Here is a 22,530-nt window from a genome sequence, read left to right on the forward strand (position 1 = left end):
TCAGGCAGGACAGGTAAACAGGCTGGAAGTTGAACACATGAGGATGCATGCACAGGGGCTAACTGGGCAGGGAACATGTTCGAGCAAAGACTGGTGGGTGGAGCTGCCTAAAATAGGACCTGCTGGCAAGAAATAGACAAGGCCAATGGCGGCTCACCAACCACACGAAACATTATTATGAGGGTAATCTGGCCATGGACACTCTCCTTTCTCAGGACGTGGGCATGTGAACACAGTGCTAGCTTTTCCTTGGGTGGCAAAAAATGTTGAGTTGAAGTTTTAGCTTCTAAAACACATGTAATATTATAGCACCTGAGATTAATTTAGCCAAATTGTCTACACCCATAAAATGAATGATTACATTAAAAACTGGCTCCTTATTCAAGCCAAATGCAAGATAATTAATGATACAAAAGAATGGATGAAAGTGCCAGAAAATCCTTTTCCTTCTTCGGTTCTACAACAGTTGAGCTTCACCAGCAGGAATTGGCACCCATTCATCAACTTTCTGGTGTATCCGGAACAATATTGGCATTGTGAGCTTTTTATTTGTTTCTACAAGATAATTAGTTCTCTGGAATTCCACACCCCTAAGGATAATTTACATGTGTTTAACAGGAGGTAACTCAATCCAATGACAGAATCCACCTGTATCCATTATTTCTAGGTCAAGTTTGCATCGAGTTCTGACTGTAAGTACGGTATAATATTTATATATCTGGGTTGTGCTTTTAACTAAATTTTCATTTTTTTATGTCATATGTTATGAACAAAAGGAAAGTGAAAGTCTATTTTTAAATGTAAACTTCCATTCATTTGATAACATCTCTATGGACTCCATTGTTCTGTTACTGAGCACTAAATCTTTCCTTACTCTGCACACAACCATTGAGCTATATGATCACAAGAACACATATTCATAGTTTAATGCAGCCCCCTTATAGAGTATGATGCAATCACCCCTCATAGAATATAAATAAAATACAGCCCCCCATAGAATATAATGTAGCCCCGATTAGAATATAGTACAGCCCACCTCTCCATAGAATATAAAGCAGCCCCATTAAAGAGTATGATATCATCCCTCATAAAATCTAGCCCCCATAAAATATAATACAACCCACCTCCCCATAATATATAATGTAGCCCCCATAGAATATAATGCAGCCCCTCATAGTGTATAACACAGCCTCCCCCATAGAATATAATATACCCCCATAGTATATAACACAGCCTCCCCCATAGAATATAATATACCCCCCACAATAGTATATAGGACAGCCACATAGTATATAACACGGCCTCCCCCATAGAATATAATATACCCCCATAGTATATAGCAAAGCCCGCATAGTATATAGCACAACCCGCATAGTATATTGCACAACCCGCATAGTATATAGCACAGCCTGCATAATATAGCACAGCCCACGTAGTAGATAACACAGCCCACGTAGTATATAACACAGCAAACGTTGTATATAACACAGCCCACATAGTCGGGCAGCACGGTGGCTCAGTGGATAACACTGCAGCCTTGCAGCACTGGAGTCCTGGGTTCTAATCCCACTCAGGACAACATCTGCAAAGAGTTTGTATGTTCTCTCCATGTTTGCGTGGGTTTCCTCCGGGTACTCCGGTTTCCTCCCACATTCCAAAGACATACTGATAGGGAATTTAGATTGTGAGCCCCATCGGGGACAGCGATGATAATGTGTGCAAACTGTAAAGCGCTGCGGAATATGTTAGCGCTATATAAAAAAAAAATAAAGATTATAAAAAAAGAAAGTAGTATACAGCACAGCCCACGTAGTAGTATTCAGCCCACAAAGTAGCATACAGCACAGCCCGCGTAGTAGTATACAGCATTGCCCACACAGTAGTATACTGCACAGCCCACATAGTAGTATACTGCACACCCCCCCCCCCCCCCGAGAATTGCCCTACAGTCCAGTTAAAAAAAAAACACACTCCTCACCTCTCCTCGTGCCCGCACTGCTCCCTGCTCCAGTCTTGGCAGCTGCAGCTGATGTCATCGCACACCTGCAGTGTCAGAGGCAGAGCGGGGAATCATGGGAGAGGGAGACGCTCTCTCTTCCATCATTGCATTGAACTGTATCGGCGTCTATGACACCAGTATAGTTTAATGCGGCGGTGCTGGCGGGGGGGCGAGCCAGCACTGGCGCCGCTGACAACAGCACAGCTTGCAGCGGCCCACTACTGGCACTGGCCCTCCTGGCATTTGCCAGAACTGCCCAATGGCCAGTCCGGCCCTGGACATGTGCTACGCTGTATACAAAAATGAAGTTTAAGGCTATGTGCAGACGATCGTGAGGTAGCAGTGTTTTGGTCACAGCGTATGTTTGCTGCTCCATCTCACAGCTGTTTCTGACCTAGTTATTTCTAGTGATGAGCGAATTAGTTCGGAAAACGATCACCAAACATAAATTCATCACGAATATGGTGCATTTGGGTTCGTGATCGGAAACACAAGCAAAATTTTATAAAATCAGTAAAAATCGGTAACATTCAGTAAAAAGTGCAGGAAAATATTTGCGTTGCCATAAAAGTATTTTAAGCACTTTTGCAACGATGATGTTGTATCATGAGCGTTTTGCAGAGGGGGTTTGCAGAGCTCAGAGGCGCGGCATTCTTGTTAACTTTTTTTCCCTAATTTTATGTGTGCACATTGCGACTAGCCAATCAGGGCGCAGGAAACATCCACAATGTCCTGATACAACGGCTTGTGTCATTGGCTGCTGAAGTCACATGTCCCTCTCCATATAAAGAGTGGACATCTTGTTTTAGCGTTATTTTGACACTGTAACAGCGCAGAGAGACTGCTCCTGATGCTGCCACTGTTAGCAAGATTTTAGCCAGTTAGCCAGGCGGTTGTAAATCAGTCAGATAGTGTAGCTAGCTAGTGTCCAAAGTGGCTGTAAAATTTACCTGCCAGCATTTTTTTTTGCCATTACTGAGGTCCACAGACAGACAAAAGTGTGTTGTGCACTGGTTCTATTGTGCTTCATGCACGAGTATAGCATTCTAATTAATATTTTTTCACTGGTAAATGTGAAACAGCCCGCTGTATCCCACCATTTAGCCCGTCATTTAGTGCTGTGGTGATATGAAACTGTCTGAAGACCTAAGGCACATTAAAAAAAGGATATAATTTTTTTCTGTTGCAAAACGTTAGACAGCCCACCGTATCCCACTTTCTCAATTTGTTGGGTTGAAATTAAGCTGTCTGCAGATCTCACTTTAACCCCTTCATGACTGGTGCTTTTTTTTCGGTTTTGTATTTTCGTTTTTTGCTTCCCTGCTTCCCAGAGCCATAACTTTTTTATTTTTCCGTCAATATGGCCATATGTGGGCTTTTTTTTTTGCAGGACAAGTTGTACTTTTGAATGACACTGTTGGCTTTACCATGTCTTGTACTAGAAAACGGGAAAAAAAATTCCAAGTGCTGTGAAATTGCAAAAAAAAGTGCAATCTCACACTTGTTTTTTGTTTGGCTTTTTTGTTAGATTTTAAAACCTTTTTTTTGCACTTGCAATGAGTGCCGACCACTGGGCGGTGCTCACAGCAAGCCGGCAGTGATAACCATAGAGGTCTCCAGGAGATCTCTGGCTGTCATGGCAATCCATCGATGACCCTCGATCACGTGAAGGGGGTCACCAGTGGGCGGATTTCTGGCACGATTGCCGGAAGGGCATGTTAAATGCCATTGTGTTAAATATGCTTATTTTCGCACATTTATTTAATCAAGACTATTCACCAGGTGCATTACTCTTAAAGTAAAATGTCATGATATTCTCATAAAAAAGGTAGTGGTTTATTGAATTGTCCACAGAAAAACCACATTGCAGCAAAACATAAAATAGATTAAATAGTTACGAACAGATTGTCCATGTGTAGATATCAGCACTTGATACTCATCTTTCCCAAAGTTCTGAATGGTAAAAGCCGTCTGTCTGTGTGAAATCTGAAGGTCATCATGGCTACCAGCTGTTGCTTTCTTGTGTGATTTGTCTGATGTCCATGGAGAATGATGGTGAAGGCAGGGGGTGACAGCCCCCACGTGACAAAAAGCCCCCACACCCTCCTAAGAGACGTTTATATATGTGTCCTACAGACCACGTGTTGCCCTTTATATGGAGTTGACATATACTCTGAGCTTCATGCACAGAAATAGCCCTTTGTAATGTCAGCAAGAAGCAATGTGCTCAGTACAGGATTGAATAAGAATAATTCAATTAATAATTAATATTTAACAATTCCCCCTTTTGAGGGTGACAAACATTGATTGGAACCCTCAAAGTAAACATATTAATAAGATCTTCTTTCTTCTTTTCTTCTTCTTTGGCAAAATAATTTAATGTTCATAATATGAATAATAATAATATTGTTATATGTACCCAATAATATAATGATATGTAAATTCATGTTATGGTAAGCCGTGACTAATATTTATATAAAATATATATATTTATACTTCCCTATATCTACTTGAAGCATCTCAGGTCTGATCATCATCTGATGTCATCTGGTCTTCATTTTGATGTCGTCTTCTTGGTTCTTTTAAAACAATATTATAATTCTTTTGAAATAGATGATAGCATGTAGATATTGTAGAGACTGTGTGTCATGTGTCAATGTCCATAAATTCAAATGTTGATAAGAAAACAAAGTTCATAGATGAAATGTAGCTTTAATATCTGTGCAGTGTCACCGTTAGAGACCTGGACTTACATTGGCGCGCCTTGGAAATCATCTGGAATCTCCATATCATCCGCATTGGTCTTCGAACTGGTGTGACGTCTTTGGTTAGCACAGCAAGGGTTACATTGATTCTTCCTTGCTAAACATAGCACCATAACCAGTCCTTAGTGCACAGGACACATGTCAGGGTTGTAGCGTCCTGACAATTACCTGATTGTTCACCAGCTTTCATGGAAGTCTTATAGGTGATAGGAAACCACTGGAACATGATAAAACATAATAACACAGTTTCTCTCCGTGGTTGGCAATTTAGATACTGTACTCATAGTTGTCAGTGATGGATGCTGTAGTTGTGAGTGGTGACATGAATTGCATTTGACACAGTCTATTATTTTTCAGAAATCATAGCATTGTTACCTTGTGGAACTTCTGGATAACGGCTTTTCTTCTTGCAACTTTTAAGAATCAATCGAATTTAAAAATATGAAAAGTCTTTATTAACGTCTTCAGTATCTTGATTGAAGTCTTCATTCCCTATTCTATACCAAATCTGGTTATTTTCCTAGCTTGTATTATCATAGCTTACCATAGCAATCAATAATATCCATATAATTATTATCAAAATATTAATATGGAATTCATATTTGGAAAAAATAAAATAATAAAAAGTGTTAATAATAATAAATGATAATACATTATTAACCATATTCTTCATGTGACATTTTTATGTTATAGGTGTAATTTATTTTTGAACCCATAGATGTCAGTGTGTCTTTTATGTAACATGTATTTTATTACTAAAACTTTATTAATAAACTATATTTATTAGACCAAAAATATGTAAGAATGTGTAGCCATGAACCAAAATAAGAATATATATATATATATATATATATATATATATATATATATATATATATATATATATATATATATATAAATAAATGAATGAGTGAAAGAATTGTTCTATTTAACTCAGCATTGAAACATTTTTCTTATAATGAAACCATATGATCATATTTGATAAAGCAATATTCTTGTATTAGACATTACTTTATTAAATATAGATTTTTTTCTTCTTGAGATAAAAAATAAAAATTAAGAATAAAAATTGAAGGAAGAAAAAATGAACAATAATAATATGAGAATAAAAATAAGAATACGGCCTTTATATGTTGATGATAAATGCAGAAGTTATATCTCAATAACACATTCCCTTTAATATTTCCATTATCTAGATGTTGTCATAACCTTGGATTACCAAAATATTGAAATTATGCAGCTTTGCATATAATAACCTTCATTAGAGAAAAAATGACTTTTATAATACTTAATGTTATTGTACCCAATAGTACCTTATTAACCCCTTTACCCCCAAGGGTGGTTTGCATGTTAATGACCGGGCCAATTTTTACAATTCTGACCACTGTCCCTTTATGAGGTTATAACTTTTCAATGCAAAATTGACTGGAATTGAGATGGAACGCCATGTCGCGTTTGGAGAGCCCCTGATGTGCCTAAACATTAATCCCCCCCACAAGTGACACCATTTTGGAAAGTAGACCCCCTAAGGAACTTATCTAGATGTGTTTTGAGAGCTTTGATCCCCCAAGTGTTTCACTACAGTTTATAACGCAGAGCCGTGAAAATAAAAAATCCTTTTTTTTTTTCACAAAAATGATTTTTTAGCCCCCAGTTTTGTATTTTCACAAGGGTAACAGGATAAATTGGACCCCAAAAGATGTTGTCCAATTTGTCCTAAGTACGCTGATACCCCACATGTGGGGGGGAACCACTGTTTGGGAGCATGGCAGAGCTCGGGAGGGAAGGAGCGCCATTTGGAATGCAGACTTAGATGGATTGGTTTGCAGGCGTCACGTTGCATTTGCAGAGCCCTGTTGTGAATTCTGTTTGTGGGCTCCCCCGGTGGTGTTTTATGGTAGTGCCACTTATTTGCCTTCTTCTATCCTTGATCACCTATTGACACCCATTAGGGGAGTTTCCTATTTAAGGCTGCTTGGCTGCTGGTCCTATGCCGGCCAACAATGTATCAGTAGCATTCTGTTGCATTCTCCTGCCTCAAGATCCTGTTCAGCTAAGTTGAATTTTGTTTCTAGTTAATGCTATTTTTGTCCAGCTATTTGCAATGTGACTCTCTGTAGCTGGAAGCTCTCGTGGACTGAAATTGCCACTCCAGTGGCATGAGTTGTCACTGGAGTTTTAAAGTAATTTCAGGATGGTGTTTTTGAGTAGTGTTTTGAAGTTGACCGTGAAGTGACTCTTTCCTGTACTTCTGCTATCTAGTAAGCGGACCTCACTGTGCTAAATCTGCTGTTCATCCTACGTATGTCTTTTCCTCTTGACTCACCGTCAATATCTGTGGGGGACTGCTATCTCCTTTTGGGGTTCATCTCTGGAGGTAAGGCAGGCCTGTATATTCCTCTGATAGGGGTAGTTAGATCTCCGGCTGGCGCGTGGTGTCTAGGGCATCGTAGGAAACACTCCCCGGCTACTTCCAGTGTCGTGTCAGGTTCAGGTCACGGTCACTTTAGTTCCCATCACCCGAGAGCTAGTCCGTTGTTATTTTGATTTCCCTGCCATTGGGAAAATCATAACAGTTTGGCCGGCCCACATGTGTTAAAACTATGCACTAAAGCAGGAAAGGATATGAAAAGGTTTTTTTTTTCCTTCTGTGTTTGGAAAGTGCACCTTAGTGCTTATTTGTACTCCTTGCTTAAACTGCAGTCTTCAGCCTTTTTTTTTCCTCTCCTCTTAATCTCTGAATGGCTTTGGTTACACCTGTTTGAATCATGGATCCACAGAGTTTGGTTGCAGGTCTGAATAACCTGGCTACAAAGGTCCAGAACTTACAAGATTTTGTTATACGTGCTCCAATGTCTGAACCTAAGATCCCTATGCCTGAATTTTTTACCGGAGACAGATCCCGTTTTTTGAATTTCAGAGAGAATTGTAAATTGTTTTTGTCTCTGAAATCTCACTCTGCTGGTGATCCTGCGCAACAGGTTAAAATTGTTATTTCTCTATTGCGGGGTGACCCACAAAGTTGGGCATTTGCATTGTCGCCAGGGGATCCTGCGTTATTAAATGTAGATGCGTTTTTTCTGGCTTTGGGGTTGCTTTATGAAGAACCTAATTTAGAGATTTTGGCTGAGAAAGCCTTGATAGCTCTTTCCCAAGGGCAAGATGAAGCTGAGATATACTGCCAAAAATTTCGTAAATGGTCGGTGCTTACTAAATGGAATGAGTGCGCTCTAGCAGCTAATTTCAGAGAAGGTCTCTCTGATGCCGTGAAGGATGTCATGGTGGGGTTCCCTGTGCCTACAGGTCTGAATGATGCCATGAAATTGGCTATCCAGATTGATCGGCGTTTACGGGAGCGCAAATCTGTGCACCATATGGCGGTATCTTCTGAGCAAAAATCTGTGCACCATATGGCGGTATCTTTTGAGCAAAAACCTGTGCACCATATGGCGGTATCTTCTGAGCAAAAACCTGTGCACCATATGGCGGTATCTTCTGAGCAAAAACCTGTGCATCATTTGGCGGTGACCTCTGAAAAGGCACCAGAGCATATGCAATGCGATAGTGTATTGTCTAGAGGCGAACGACAGAATTACAGGCGCAAAAATGGGTTGTGCTTCTATTGTGGAGATCCAGCTCATGTTATATCAGCATTCTCTAAACGCATAAAGAAGGTTGATAAAAAGGTTGATAAATCTTTTTCTATGGGTACCTTGCAGTCTAAATTTCTTTTGTCCGTGACATTGATTTGTACTTTATCATCTGTTACTGTGGATGCTTATGTGGATTCTGGCGCCGCTCTGAGTCTCATGGATTGGTCCTTTGCCAAGCGTTGTGGGTTTGATTTAGAGCCTCTGGAGGTTTCTATTCCCTTAAAGGGTATTGATTCTACACCTTTGGCTAGCAATAAACCACAATATTGGACACAAGTGACTATGCATTTTTCCCCAGACCATCAGGAGATTATTCGTTTCCTTGTGTTATATAATCTACATGACGTATTAGTACTTGGATTACCATGGTTACAAATTCATAATCCAGTCTTGGACTGGAGATCAATGTCTGTGCTGAGCTGGGGATGTCGGGGGATTCATGGGGATGCACCTTTGGTTCCCATTTCTTCATCTACTCCCTCTGAGATCCCAGCATTTCTGTCAGATTTTTATGATGTCTTTCAGGAGCCTAAAACTGATTCTCTCCCCCCTCACAGAGAGTGTGACTGCGCTATTGAGTTGATTCCCGGTAGTAAATTTCCTAAGGGTCGCTTGTTTAATTTGTCTGTACCTGAACATACTGCTATGCAGGAGTATATCAGAGAATCTTTGGAAAAGGGTCATATTCGCCCCTCTTTGTCTCCACTGGGGGCAGGGTTTTTCTTTGTGGGTAAAAAGGATGGTTCATTGAGACCTTGTATCGACTATCGACTTCTGAATAAGATTACAGTTAAATACCAGTACCCGTTACCTTTACTGACTGATCTTTTTGCTCGCATAAAGGGGGCAAAGTGGTTCACTAAGATCGATCTACGTGGTGCGTATAATTTGGTGCGGATTAAGAAGGGGGATGAGTGGAAGACCGCATTTAATACGCCTGAAGGCCATTTTGAGTATTTGGTAATGCCTTTCGGTCTCGCGAATGCCCCTTCCGTTTTTCAGTCCTTTATGCACGATATTTTCCGTGAATATCTGGATAAATTTATGATTGTGTATTTGGATGATATTTTGATTTTTTCGGAGGACTGGGAATCTCATGTTCAACAGGTCAGGAGAGTTTTTCAGGTTTTACGAGCTAATTCTCTATTTGTGAAGGGCTCAAAGTGTATTTTTGGGGTTCAGAGAATTTCCTTTTTGGGATATATTTTTTCCCCTTCATCTATGGAGATGGACCCTGTTAAGGTTCAGGCTATTTGTGATTGGATACAACCTACTTCTCTAAAGAGTCTTCAGAAATTCTTGGGATTTGCTAATTTCTATCGCCGATTCATAGCGGGTTTTTCTGCCATTGATAAACCTTTGACTGATTTGACCAAGAAGGGTGCTGATGTTGCTAATTGGTCCTCTGCGGCTGTGGAGGCCTTTCGGGAGCTTAAGCGCCGCTTTTCTTCTGCTCCTGTGTTGCGCCAGCCTGATGTTTCGCTCCCGTTCCAGGTTGAAGTAGATGCTTCCGAGATCGGAGCAGGTGCAGTTTTGTCGCAGAAAGGTCCTGACTGCTCAGTGATGAGACCATGTGCGTTTTTCTCTCGAAAGTTTTCGCCCGCTGAGCGAAATTATGATGTTGGAAATCGGGAGCTCTTGGCCATGAAGTGGGCATTTGAGGAGTGGCGTCATTGGCTTGAGGGTGCTAGACACCAGGTGGTGGTCTTGACTGACCACAAAAATCTAATTTATCTTGAGTCAGCCAGGCGTCTGAATCCTAGACAGGCGCGCTGGTCGTTGTTTTTCTCTCGATTTAACTTTGTGGTTTCATATCTGCCTGGGTCTAAGAATGTGAGGGCGGATGCCCTCTCTAGGAGTTTTGAGCCTGACTCGCCTGGTGATTCCGAACCTACTGGCATCCTGAAGGATGGGGTGATATTGTCAGCTGTCTCCCCAGACCTGCGGCGCTCTTTGCAGGAGTTTCAGGTGGATAGGCCTGATCGCTGTCCGCCTGGTAGACTGTTTGTCCCTGATGACTGGACCAGTAGAGTTATTTCGGAGGTTCACTCTTCCGCGTTGGCAGGTCATCCTGGAATTTTTGGCACCAGGGATCTGGTGTCTAGGTCCTTCTGGTGGCCTTCCTTGTCTCGAGATGTACGTATTTTTGTGCAGTCTTGTGATGTTTGTGCTCGGGCTAAGCCCTGCTGTTCCCGGGCCAGCGGGTTGTTGTTACCCTTGCCTATTCCTAAGAGGCCTTGGACGCACATCTCTATGGACTTTATTTCTGATCTTCCTGTTTCTCGTAGGATGTCCGTCATCTGGGTGGTGTGTGACCGTTTTTCCAAGATGGTTCACTTGGTACCTTTGCCCAAATTGCCCTCCTCCTCTGAGCTGGTCCCTCTATTTTTTCAGAATGTTGTGCGTTTGCATGGTATTCCTGAGAATATAGTGTCTGACAGGGGTACTCAGTTTGTGTCTAGATTTTGGCGGGCGTTCTGTGCCAGGATGGGCATCGACTTGTCTTTTTCGTCTGCATTCCATCCTCAGACTAATGGCCAGACTGAGCGTACTAATCAGACCTTGGAGACTTACTTGAGGTGTTTTGTGTCCGCTGATCAGGACGATTGGCTTGATTTTTTGCCATTGGCAGAGTTTGCCCTTAACAATCGGGCCAGTTCTGCCACTTTGGTTTCTCCATTTTTTTGTAATTCAGGGTTTCACCCTCGCTTTTCGTCCGGTCAATTGGAGTCTTCGGATTGTCCTGGAGTAGATGCTGTGGTTGATAGAATGCATCAGATTTGGGGACAGGTTGTGGACAATCTGAAGTTGTCCCAGGAGAAGACTCAACAGTTCACTAATCGTCATCGGCGTGTCGGTCCTCGTCTTTGTGTTGGGGACCTGGTTTGGTTGTCTTCTCGATTTGTTCCTATGAAGGTCTCGTCTCCTAAGTTTAAGCCTCGGTTTATCGGCCCTTATAGGATTCTGGAGGTTCTCAATCCTGTGTCCTTTCGTTTGGACCTCCCAGCATCTTTTACTATTCATAATGTTTTTCATCGGTCATTGTTGCGGAGGTATGAGGTGCCGGTTGTTCCGTCTGCTGATCCTCCTGCTCCTGTGCTGGTTGAGGGTGAGTTGGAGTATGTGGTGGAAAAGATCTTGGACTCCCGTGTTTCCAGACGGAAACTTCAGTATCTGGTTAAGTGGAAAGGCTATGGTCAGGAGGATAATTCTTGGGTGACAGCATCTGATGTTCATGCTCCTGATTTGGTTCGTGCATTTCATAGTGCTCATCCAGATCGCCCTGGTGGTTCTGGTGAGGGTTCGGTGCCCCCTCCTTAAGGGGGGGGTACTGTTGTGAATTCTGTTTGTGGGCTCCCCCGGTGGTGTTTTATGGTAGTGCCACTTATTTGCCTTCTTCTATCCTTGATCACCTGTTGACACCCATTAGGGGAGTTTCCTATTTAAGGCTGCTTGGCTGCTGGTCCTATGCCAGCCAACAATGTATCAGTAGCATTCTGTTGCATTCTCCTGCCTCAAGATCCTGTTCAGCTAAGTTGAATTTTGTTTCTAGTTAATGCTATTTTTGTCCAGCTATTTGCAATGTGACTCTCTGTAGCTGGAAGCTCTCGTGGACTGAAATTGCCACTCCAGTGGCATGAGTTGTCACTGGAGTTTTAAAGTAATTTCAGGATGGTGTTTTTGAGTAGTGTTTTGAAGTTGACCGTGAAGTGACTCTTTCCTGTACTTCTGCTATCTAGTAAGCGGACCTCACTGTGCTAAATCTGCTGTTCATCCTACGTATGTCTTTTCCTCTTGACTCACCGTCAATATCTGTGGGGGGGCTGCTATCTCCTTTTGGGGTTCATCTCTGGAGGTAAGGCAGGCCTGTATATTCCTCTGATAGGGGTAGTTAGATCTCCGGCTGGCGCGTGGTGTCTAGGGCATCGTAGGAAACACTCCCCGGCTACTTCCAGTGTCGTGTCAGGTTCAGGTCACGGTCACTTTAGTTCCCATCACCCGAGAGCTAGTCCGTTGTTATTTTGATTTCCCTGCCATTGGGAAAATCATAACAGAGCCCCTGATGTACCCAAACAGTAGAAACCCCCAAAAATGACCCCATATTGGAAACTAGACCTCCCAAAGAACTTATCTAGATGTGTTGTGAGAACTTTGAACCCCCAAGTGTTTCACTACAGTTTACAACGCAGAGCCGTGAAAATAAAAAATCCTTTTTTTCCCACAAAAATGATTTTTAGCCCCCCAAATTTATATTTTCCCAAGGGTAACAAGAGAACTTGGACCCCAAAAGTTGTTGTCCAATTTGTCCCTAGTACACTGATGCCCCATATGTTGGGGTAAACCCCTGTTTGGGCGCACGGAAAGCTCGGAAGGGAAGGAGCACTGTTTTACTTTTTCAATGCAGAATTGGCTGGAATTGAGATCGGACGCCATGTCGCGTTTGGAGAGCCCCTGATGTGCCTAAACAGTGGAAACTCCCCAATTCTAACTGAAACCCTAATCCAAACACACCCCTAACCCTAATCCCAACGGTAACCCTAACCACACCCCTAACCCTGACACACCCCTAACTCTAATCCCAACCGTAAATGTAATCCAAACCCTAACCCTAACTTTAGCCCCAACCCTAACCCTAATTTTAGCCCCAACCCTAACCCTAACTTTAGCTCCAACCCTAGCCCCAACCCTAACCCTAGCCCTAACCCTAGCCCTAACCCTAGCCCTAACCCTAGCCCTAACCCTAATGGGAAAATGGAAATAAATACATTTTTTTTAATTTTATTATTTTTCCCTAACTAAGGGGGTGATGAAGGAGGGTTTGATTTACTTTTATAGCATTTTTTATAGCAGATTTTTATGATTGGCAGCCGTCACACACTAAAAGACTCTTTTTATAGCAAAAAAGTTTTTGCGTCTCCACATTTTGACACCTATAGCTTTTCCATATTTTGGTCCACAGAGTCATGTGAGGTCTTTTTTTTTGCGGGACAAGTTGACGTTTTTATTGGTAACATTTTCGGACATGTGACAGTTTTTGATCGCTTTTCCGATTTTTGTGAGGCAGAATGACAAAAAAACAGCTATTCATGAATTTCTTTTGGGGGAGGCGTTTATACCGTTCCACGTTTGGTAAAATTGATAAAGCAGTTTTATTCTTCGGGTCAGTACGATTACAGCGATACCTCATTTATATCATTTTTTTATGTTTTGTCGCTTTTATACGATAAAAACTATTTTATAGAATAAATAATTATTTTGGCATCGCTTTATTCTGAGGACTATAACTTTTTTATTTTTTTCTTTAATGGCGGCTCTTTTTTTTGCGGGACAAGATGACGTTTTCAGCGGTACCATGGTTATTTATATCCGTCTTTTTGATCGCGTGTTATTCCACTTTTTGTTCGGCGGTATGATAATAAAGCGTTGTTTTTTGCCTCGTTTTTTTTTTTCCCCCTACGGTGTTCACTGAAGGGGTTAACTAGTGGGACAGTTTTATAGGTTGGGTCATTACAGACGCGGCGATCTGACTTACAGTGCTGCAGGCTTACCAAGCGCTTGCTCTGAGCAGGCACTCGGTAAGCCACCTCCCTCCTTGCAGGACCCGGATGCCGCGGCCATTTTGGATCCGGGGACTGCAGGGAGAGGAGGTAAGAGACCCTCGGAGCAACGTGATTACATTGCGTTGCTCCAGGGGTCTCAGGGAAGCACGCAGGGAGCCCCCTCCCTGTGCTATGCTTCCCTGTACCGCCGGCACACTGCGATCATGTTTGATCGCGGTGTGCCGGGGGTTAATGTGCCGGGGGTGGTCCGTGACCGCTCCTGGCACATAGTGCCGGATGACAGCTGCGATAGTCAACTGACACCCGCCCGCTATCGGCCGCGCCCCCCCCCCCGTGAGCGCGGCCGATCGCGCTGGACGTACTATCCCGTCGGTGGTCATACGGGCCCACCCCACCTCGACGGGATAGTACGTCAGAAAGGGGTTAATATTTCTTCTTTATTAAAATGTGTGAAAGAGGTACAGGTAGTCCTTGACTTACGACGTTGATCCGTTCTTACACGGCGTCGTAAACCGAATTTCGATGTAAGTCGGACCATACATTCATACAGGTACCATAATAACAGTACAGTACTGCAAACACTTAGCCTATCCAAACACCTATCCTAACACAGTACCCTACATAATTAGGGTGTTATGGCGTGCAGGAGACTTGTTTTCCTCGTGTAACCGGGTACAGTGTACAGTACTGGACTCTATTCTTCTGCCACTGCACGTAGTTGCATGTAGTTCGACTTACGACGCAAAACCGTGTAAGTCGGAATGAGGCATCGTATAAAGCGTAACCACGAAACGATGTAACTCGAGACCGTTGTAACCCGAGGACTAACTGTATTGATGAAATGTGATGATGTAATCAGGATCAAAAACACATTTCCCCCTTAATATCAAAAAATATTATTTTATTAAAAAATTAATTTGTAAAAACCAAATTAAAAAATAATTAATTTTATAACCGTCATTTCAGCCTTATGCCATATATTTGTTCGAAGATGTGTATCCATCTATGTAACTAAAAAAACAACACTGAATATCAAAAAATTATAATTTAGAAAAATTATTCTAAATGTAGATTTTCTTCATGAACCATATTGATGTGTGATTGCACTTATTCACTATTAACTAAATCAAGAAATAATAATTACTAAAGAAATATAGAACTATATGTTAAGTAGATAATATTTAAATATATCTTAATATTCTAATAATTTAACTGAATCTTATTTCTCATAAACACAAGTTTGTTTTTTTGTTTTTTTCTGTTTTTTCCAACATACCATAAATCATGAGGCCTCTTTCATACTTGCACATACACATTCCACATTCCACGTTATAGTCTCTCTTACATTAAGTTCACTCTTACATTAACTTCACTCTTAGCAGCTGCTCATACGCTCATCTGTCATCTGTCACTCAGACTGTGACACACATATAAGTTGAGACTACATATTTCACATACAAAGAATAAGAATACATGTATATTAACCCAAAATATTGTATCCTAATTATAAATGAGCGTTGTAAACTATTAAATTTAATATTTTTATATATATATTTGAATATTCCCCAAATATTATCTAACACTATCTACAATTACGCTATGTTCTAACCTATGAATAGGACTCATCCATAAAAAATTTGAGCATTTGTTCCACAGCTATTTCTGGTACAGGGCCTGCAACTGAATCCATTCTAAAGCTTCTTCTTACAGCTCTAAATTGAAACAGGAGTGTGACATGTCGTGCACCATGCAGTGGAAAAAAACAAGTTTTAAATTATGTTACAGAAAAATAACAGTACACAAATTTTAGATTGTTAGTTATGTATTACTAGTCTGTGGCCCGATTCTAATGCATCGGGTATTCTAGAATATGCATGTCCCCGTAGTATATGGACTATGATGATTCCAGAATTCGTGGCAGACTGTGCCCGTCGCTGATTGGTCGAGGCAACCTTTATGACATCATCGTCGCCATGGCAACCATTATGACATCTACGTCGATACTGTGCCCGTCGCTGATTGGTCGAGGCGAATTCTCGGCAGACTGTGCCCGTCGCTGATTGGTCGAGGCAACCTTTATGACATCATCGTCGCCATGCTGTGCCCGTCGCTGATTGGTCGAGGCCTGGCGGCCTCGACCAATCAGAGACGCGGGATTTCCAGGACAGACAGACAGACAGAAAAACTCTTAGACAATTATATATATAGATTTTTTCTTAAGTGTTAAATATATAAAATCATGCAGTTATTATAACTTCCTGTGTAAATAAAAACATAAATGTAAGAGGTTTTTTGTTCAATTCCTGCTTTGAAATGAAAGCTCTAAGGAAAAATAAAAGATAAGATTAATTTCATATTTATTCAGAAACAAAATAATTTAAATATGTTATACATATGTATATATTTAATAAATGTATTTAATGTAATTCTAATTATTATTACTGGAGTAAATTTTAATTATTACTATACATATAAAAATACAGTTAATATAATCTCTACTTATACAAATATGCTACAGTATTTAATGTATACTATATTAATATATATGTAGAATTATATTGTATAAAATAATTACATATTAATAAATAATACATTGTATAACTTATTTACACATCATATAATATAATTACATTTTTAGCCAATTCCTAAACCAAATCTCAACTCTCTGTCAATAATTTGTTGAAAAGCGCTATTTAATAAGGTCATTTTTAAACCGAGCTGTGATAATGGAGTGTTCAGCTGAGCACCCCCTATGCTCACCTGTTTCCTTCTGTCAATTTCCACCATCTTTACAGAGAGATCTGGCCCGTCAGCTTTTAACCCATCCAGAGCAACTTCTTTAATGGACTCATAGGGTTTGTAGCAAATATGTAATTTTCTTCGTACTTCATAGATGTGATTTTGGGTCAGTTTTGGAGATTTTGGTTTCTCATAAGATATAATTCTGCCTGTTTTAAAAAACGTAGTATGATTTGTTTTCCTTTCAAGATTCTCATGTTTTCTAGAAAAATCAAGGGATTGCGCACATTCAAATAAAGAATCTTTTTGTGACGCAATAACACGAGATGCAGGATTTAGGAATCGAAATTTGTTTACAGAACATTTTATCATTGATTGTTTATTACAATTTGAAATGACAATTTTGTACAATCTTTCAAATATGGACATGAATGTAAAAGTACATTCTTTCCGGCCAATCTTCAATTTTAGAAGAATATCAACATCTGGATAATTTTCTTTTAATCCACAGAATATCAAAATTTTTAATCTTTCTATATCAGTCATTTCTTCATGGAACTCATCATTCTGCATTTTTAATGAGAAAGTTCTGGAAAAAATTACCGGAAGCCACATTTTAAGCAATTGATTTTTCTGCTCATTAGTCAAATCAAACTTATCAGCAAAACTCTCAAATATCTCTGAATTTCTGCACACATGGATTTTGTCATCATATGCAGGAATGATTTTGCATAATTTTAACAAGATGTCTCTAGATTTAGTTTGGAGTTGGGCTTCTGAGTCGTCTTCTATTTTTAGTGGCCCATGTACATTTATTTCTTGTACATCATCTTTGACAGTTGTCATGTCTCCTACATTTCCTCCATCTTGTTTTTCATCATGAGACACAAAGTCAAGGTCACCTTGAGTGGCCATTACAGATACGTGCTTCACTTCTTGCTTATTCTCCACATTACAGTCAATCTTGGGAACATCATTAGTATCAACTGGTACTATTTTTACACGGTCATTTTTTGGATTTTTCTGTAACAAACTCGTTAAATACATAAACCATATGTAATATATTTTTCAGTTGCTCTTTTTCTTTTTTCCTAGATATTAGCTTAGAATCTAACTTTAGATTTGCTATCTTGCATTCTGCAAATAAGCTAAGCCAGAAAATTTCTACACTAGATTTGTACGAACTTACAAATTCTATCTGACTTGATTTAGCATATGAATTAATTAAATCCATTTTTCTTACCTTGAATATCTCAGCTTGTAACCCTGGGCTCTGGACTTCAGCACGTCTATTTTCAGCACTTCCAATGCTAGTGCTTGTCAATCCGTCTGACACCTGTTAAAGTCTCCGTTACTCGTAGGTTCTTATGAAATCTTTGTGACTTGAAGTTTTGAAGTGGAATTCCTGAAAACTTGCACAATATCTAGCGAAGCTCTTCTCTCTTCCCCCGTGCGCGAGATGAAGGAAATTCACGCAAAAATAGCACAAAAAATCAAAACTGGCTGGCTTGGCCAATGTTAAATATGCTTATTTTCGCACATTTATTTAATCAAGACTATTCACCAGGTGCATTGCTCTTAAAGAAAAATGTCATGATATTCTCATAAAAAAGGTAGTGGTTTATTGAATTGTCCACAGAAAAACCACATTGCAGCAAAACATAAAATAGATGAAATAGTTACGAACAGATTGTCCATGTGTAGATATCAGCACTTGATACTTATCTTTCCCAAAGTTCTGAATGGTAAAAGCCGTCTGTCTGTGTGAAATCTGAAGGTCATCATGGCTACCAGCTGTTGCTTTCTTGTGTGATTTGTCTGATGTCCAGGGAGAATGATGGTGAAGGCAGGACGTGACAGCCCCCACGTGACAAAAAGCCCCCACACCCTCCTAAGAGACGTTTATATATGTGTCCTACAGACCACGTGTTGCCCTTTATATGGAGTTGACTTATACTCTGAGCTTCATGCACAGAAATAGCCCTTTGTAATGTCAGCAAGAAGCAATGTGCTCAGTACAGGATTGAATAAGAATAATTCAATTAATAATTAATATTTAACACATTGTCAGCGTTTGACAGCGGCATTTAACGGGTTAATAGCCGTGGGTGGATCGCAATTCCACCCGTGGCTGTTCCAGGCACTTGTCAGCTGTTCAAAACAGCTGACATGTACTGGGGAAGATGTGGGCTCACCACCAGAGCCCACATCAAAGGGAGGAAGTCCGACATCGGCGTAGTATTACGCTCGATGTCGGAAGGAGGTTAAGTAGATAAGGTATAATCTTTTTCCCCCATCTCCACCAAGCCATAACATAATTTAAAATAAGTGTTTGGATGTGCCTCCTCAATCTTTTGCACGGTCTGTGTCTCGGTTACTGATCTACCACTAGGCCAGCAGGATCTGAAAATGTAGTTGTAAAGGTATGTGCATACGTTGAGTAAAATTTCTGCACCTTTTCTACATCTCTTGACAGGAAAGCCTCAGCTGTAAAAAACAAGCGTTTTTAGTGCGATTTTGCACAGAGAATTGACACGCTGCAGATTAGTTTCTGCACCAAATCCGCAAGTCAAAAATACTCAACGTGTGCAAGAAATGTCAGGTTTTTCATTCACTTTGCTGGCATCAGGTTTTTGTTAACAAATCCACATGGAAAAAAATGCGGCAACAAAACAATGTGAGAACATAACCCTAGTGGCGACATGAAGTTCTGAGATTCCAAACAAAACAAAGTGAAAAAACATAAATAGACCCCAAAATAAGTGCAATCTCCAAAATAATAAAGAGCTAAGAATAACTGCTGGAAACATCTATTGATTTAATATTGATGTAATCCTTCATCTTTGGCGGATGACATGTCTCCTTCTGGTAAGTGATGCATGCTGTGTCTTGCACATGTTTCACAGAAGATACTATGTTTTCAGAAAAAATATACAGGGCAGTTTTTCCCATTTTCTAATTTTTTTTATTTATATGTAGGGACATGTTATGATGGAGTCAAGCTGCAATGTTGGTAAGTATGACCCACACCAATAAACAATGACGGGATGTGAATCTTTTGGTGCACCTGGGTAGGAGAGGTGTCCAAATATTGTATTTAGTGCGGATAGCATTCTTTGTAATGCATTTCATAGAAAACACATGAAGAATTGCCGAACTGTCTGGTACATATAACTTGCATAAAATGAGGCAGCCGAAAAACAAATAAATGTATTGCAAATATTACCGCTGTATAAGACGCAATGTGTTTCTTCCTAGATGTTTCCTGTAAAAAGAAAATGCACAGCACCAAAGACAATGACACGTACACCCCAGATGATGGTTATTGCAAAGCATTGGCCAGGACTCTCTACAAGGGGAAATGTCCTATGACGGTTGGTCTGTATGTACCATGGGGCAGGGGCAAGGATGCCCTCCTTGCCAAGATCAGGGGTAAGTATAACTTTTGTACTAGGACACATACAGGGTTCTTATTTAATGTACAAAGCTTGTTAGGCGGTCGAAAGAAATCTACTTGTCAGAGTGATCAGTCTAATCACAGATGTTGATTCATTCTTTGTTAAAACCTTAGAGTCTTACAGAGAGCAGACAGATGCCAAAAAGTGCCCTTTTGACATTTAATAAGTAGCTATAGTGAATCTAAAATGTCTGCATGCCGCTGTTAAAATCACAGGGTTTTGTCATGTAAAATAATCATGCCAAGAAGAATAATTTGAGAACTATTTCCACTTTTAATTTCACCTACTATCTGTACAAAACCATTGAGAAACAAACTGAAATCATTTAGAGGAGGAAAATAAATATGCGGTTGCATAAGTGTGAACAACTTCTTATACTTGGTTATGTGGTGTTTAGAGTTAGCCAATCATATTTACCCTCATGTTACATAGTGGTCAGTACACAGTTGCCATCATTACAATGATTCTAATTAACCTCATATAAACTTAAGCTGTTCTATGGTCTGTAAACAGCTTACAACACAGCAAAGGGATCTCGTTTTTGAAAGTTATCAGTTATGTGAAGGGTACAAACAATGTGCAAGGTATTAGATATACGGTACTATGGAAGAAAGTGAAGATGGTCATTACAAAATGGCTGAAATCTGGCACATCAGTGACATTACTTAGAACTTGATGTCCCTTAAAAATTGATGAAATGATGAGAGTTCTGTTCAAGTCAGAACAATGACAGCAGGTGGGGGCTTTTGGGACTGTTACTCCCATCATCCGTCACCTGCTGCCACTAATAAGAGTGACAGCAGGAGCGGATGATCGGGGTATTCCTCACCCGCCGCCTGCGATATAACAAAATTAATGATAGCAAAATTAATGAATGAAAAACCCGACGTGGGTTCTCCCCTATTTTCTTTAACCAACCAGGCAAAACTCACAGCTGGGGGCTGCAACCCTCAGCTGTCAGCTTCAGCAAGGATGGTTATCAAGAATAGAGGGGTCCCCACACTGTTTTTTTTATTTATTTAAATAAATAATTAAAAAAAAAATGGAGTGGGGTCCCCCCCATTTTTGACAACCAGCCTTGCTAAAGCTGACAGCTGGGGGCTGGTATTCTCAGGCTGGTAAGGGGCCATTGATATAGGCCCCCCAGCCTAAAAATAGCAGCCCGCAGATGCCCAGAAAAGGCACATCTATTAGATGAGCCAATTCTTGAGCTTTGCCTGGCTCTTCCCACTTGCCCTGTAACGGTGGCAAGTGGGGTTCATATTTGTGAGGTTGATGTCACCTTTGTAATGTCAGGTGGCATCAAGCCCACAGCTTAGTAATGGAGAGGTGTCTAGAAGACACCTCTCCATTACTAATCCTATAATTACATGGCAAATAAAGACACAGCAAGAATAAAGTCTTTTATTAGAAATAAAACAAAACACAGTTTTCCTTTTTTTATTTAAAAATAACAAACACAGTTATACTCACCTAACACCTATTTCCACAGAAGCCCTCAATCTCCTGTAATAAAAATAGAATTAGAAAAACAACAATACAATATACCATACCTGTCTGTCATTCTGTCCCACGCCATAATCCATATCTGGGGTCTAAATAGTTTTCAACCTGGAGGGTGCCAAGATGCGACCGTCCAGGCTGAGAACCACTGGTTAATGAGATGCTGCGAGTGCAGCCTCCGTGACATCACTGAGGCTGTGTTCCCAGCCGGGCTGAACTGTGGTGACCTCAGGACCGTGCGAAAATGCCAGTGAGGAGGTCACTGCAGTTCAAGCTCCGTGTCTTCACAGCAGATTACTGTGAAAAATTCTCACGAGAGGCCTCATGATAACTAATCTGCTGGAAACTCTTCCTGACAAGATAGTATAATAAGTCTAGAATAGCCCCAGTGCTCAGTGTGAAAATTGCAAAATTACACTTTTTGTAATGTTATATTTTTATAAAGATCATGATTTGAAAAAGAAAATATTATGTTACTCATGTTTTTCATTTGACCCTCCGAATCATAAAGATATAAGCTATGATACACCAGAACATTATAACCAAATTTTTTCCTTTGTAACAGTAAGGCCGGGGTCACACATGCGTGTTTAACGGACGTAAGAGCGCAGAAACTACGTCCGTAAAACTCGCATTACATACGGCACAATTATTCTCAATGGGGCTGCTCCTATCAGCCGTATATTACGGATCCGTAATATATGGCTTTCTACAGCCGTACAAAATCGCAGCATGCTGCGTTTGTCAGCGTATTGCGCAAAAAAATCGCCAATGAAAGTCTATGGGGGCGAGAAAAATACGGATTCCACACGGACCAGCAGTGTGACTTGCGAGAAATACGCAGCGGTGTTA

The 22,530-nt window shown here is 40.5% G+C and overlaps 1 protein-coding gene across 1 annotated transcript in view; it reads left to right on the forward strand.

Annotated features, from left to right (window-relative positions):
• Positions 1–622: 622 nt before the first annotated feature.
• Positions 623–22,530, forward strand: part of LOC143803742 (NTPase KAP family P-loop domain-containing protein 1-like) — a 71,175-nt gene continuing 49,267 nt past the window's right edge. Inside the window, exons 1-3 of the mRNA XM_077281516.1 lie at positions 623–692; positions 19,697–19,730; positions 19,976–20,149. Of these exons, the coding sequence (XP_077137631.1) occupies positions 19,706–19,730; positions 19,976–20,149 (199 nt within the window). The 5' untranslated portion in view covers positions 623–692; positions 19,697–19,705. The remainder of the gene's footprint in view (positions 693–19,696; positions 19,731–19,975; positions 20,150–22,530) is intronic.

The sequence above is a fragment of the Ranitomeya variabilis genome, chromosome 2 (genome assembly GCF_051348905.1).
Source record: "Ranitomeya variabilis isolate aRanVar5 chromosome 2, aRanVar5.hap1, whole genome shotgun sequence".
Classification (NCBI taxonomy): domain Eukaryota; kingdom Metazoa; phylum Chordata; class Amphibia; order Anura; family Dendrobatidae; genus Ranitomeya; species Ranitomeya variabilis.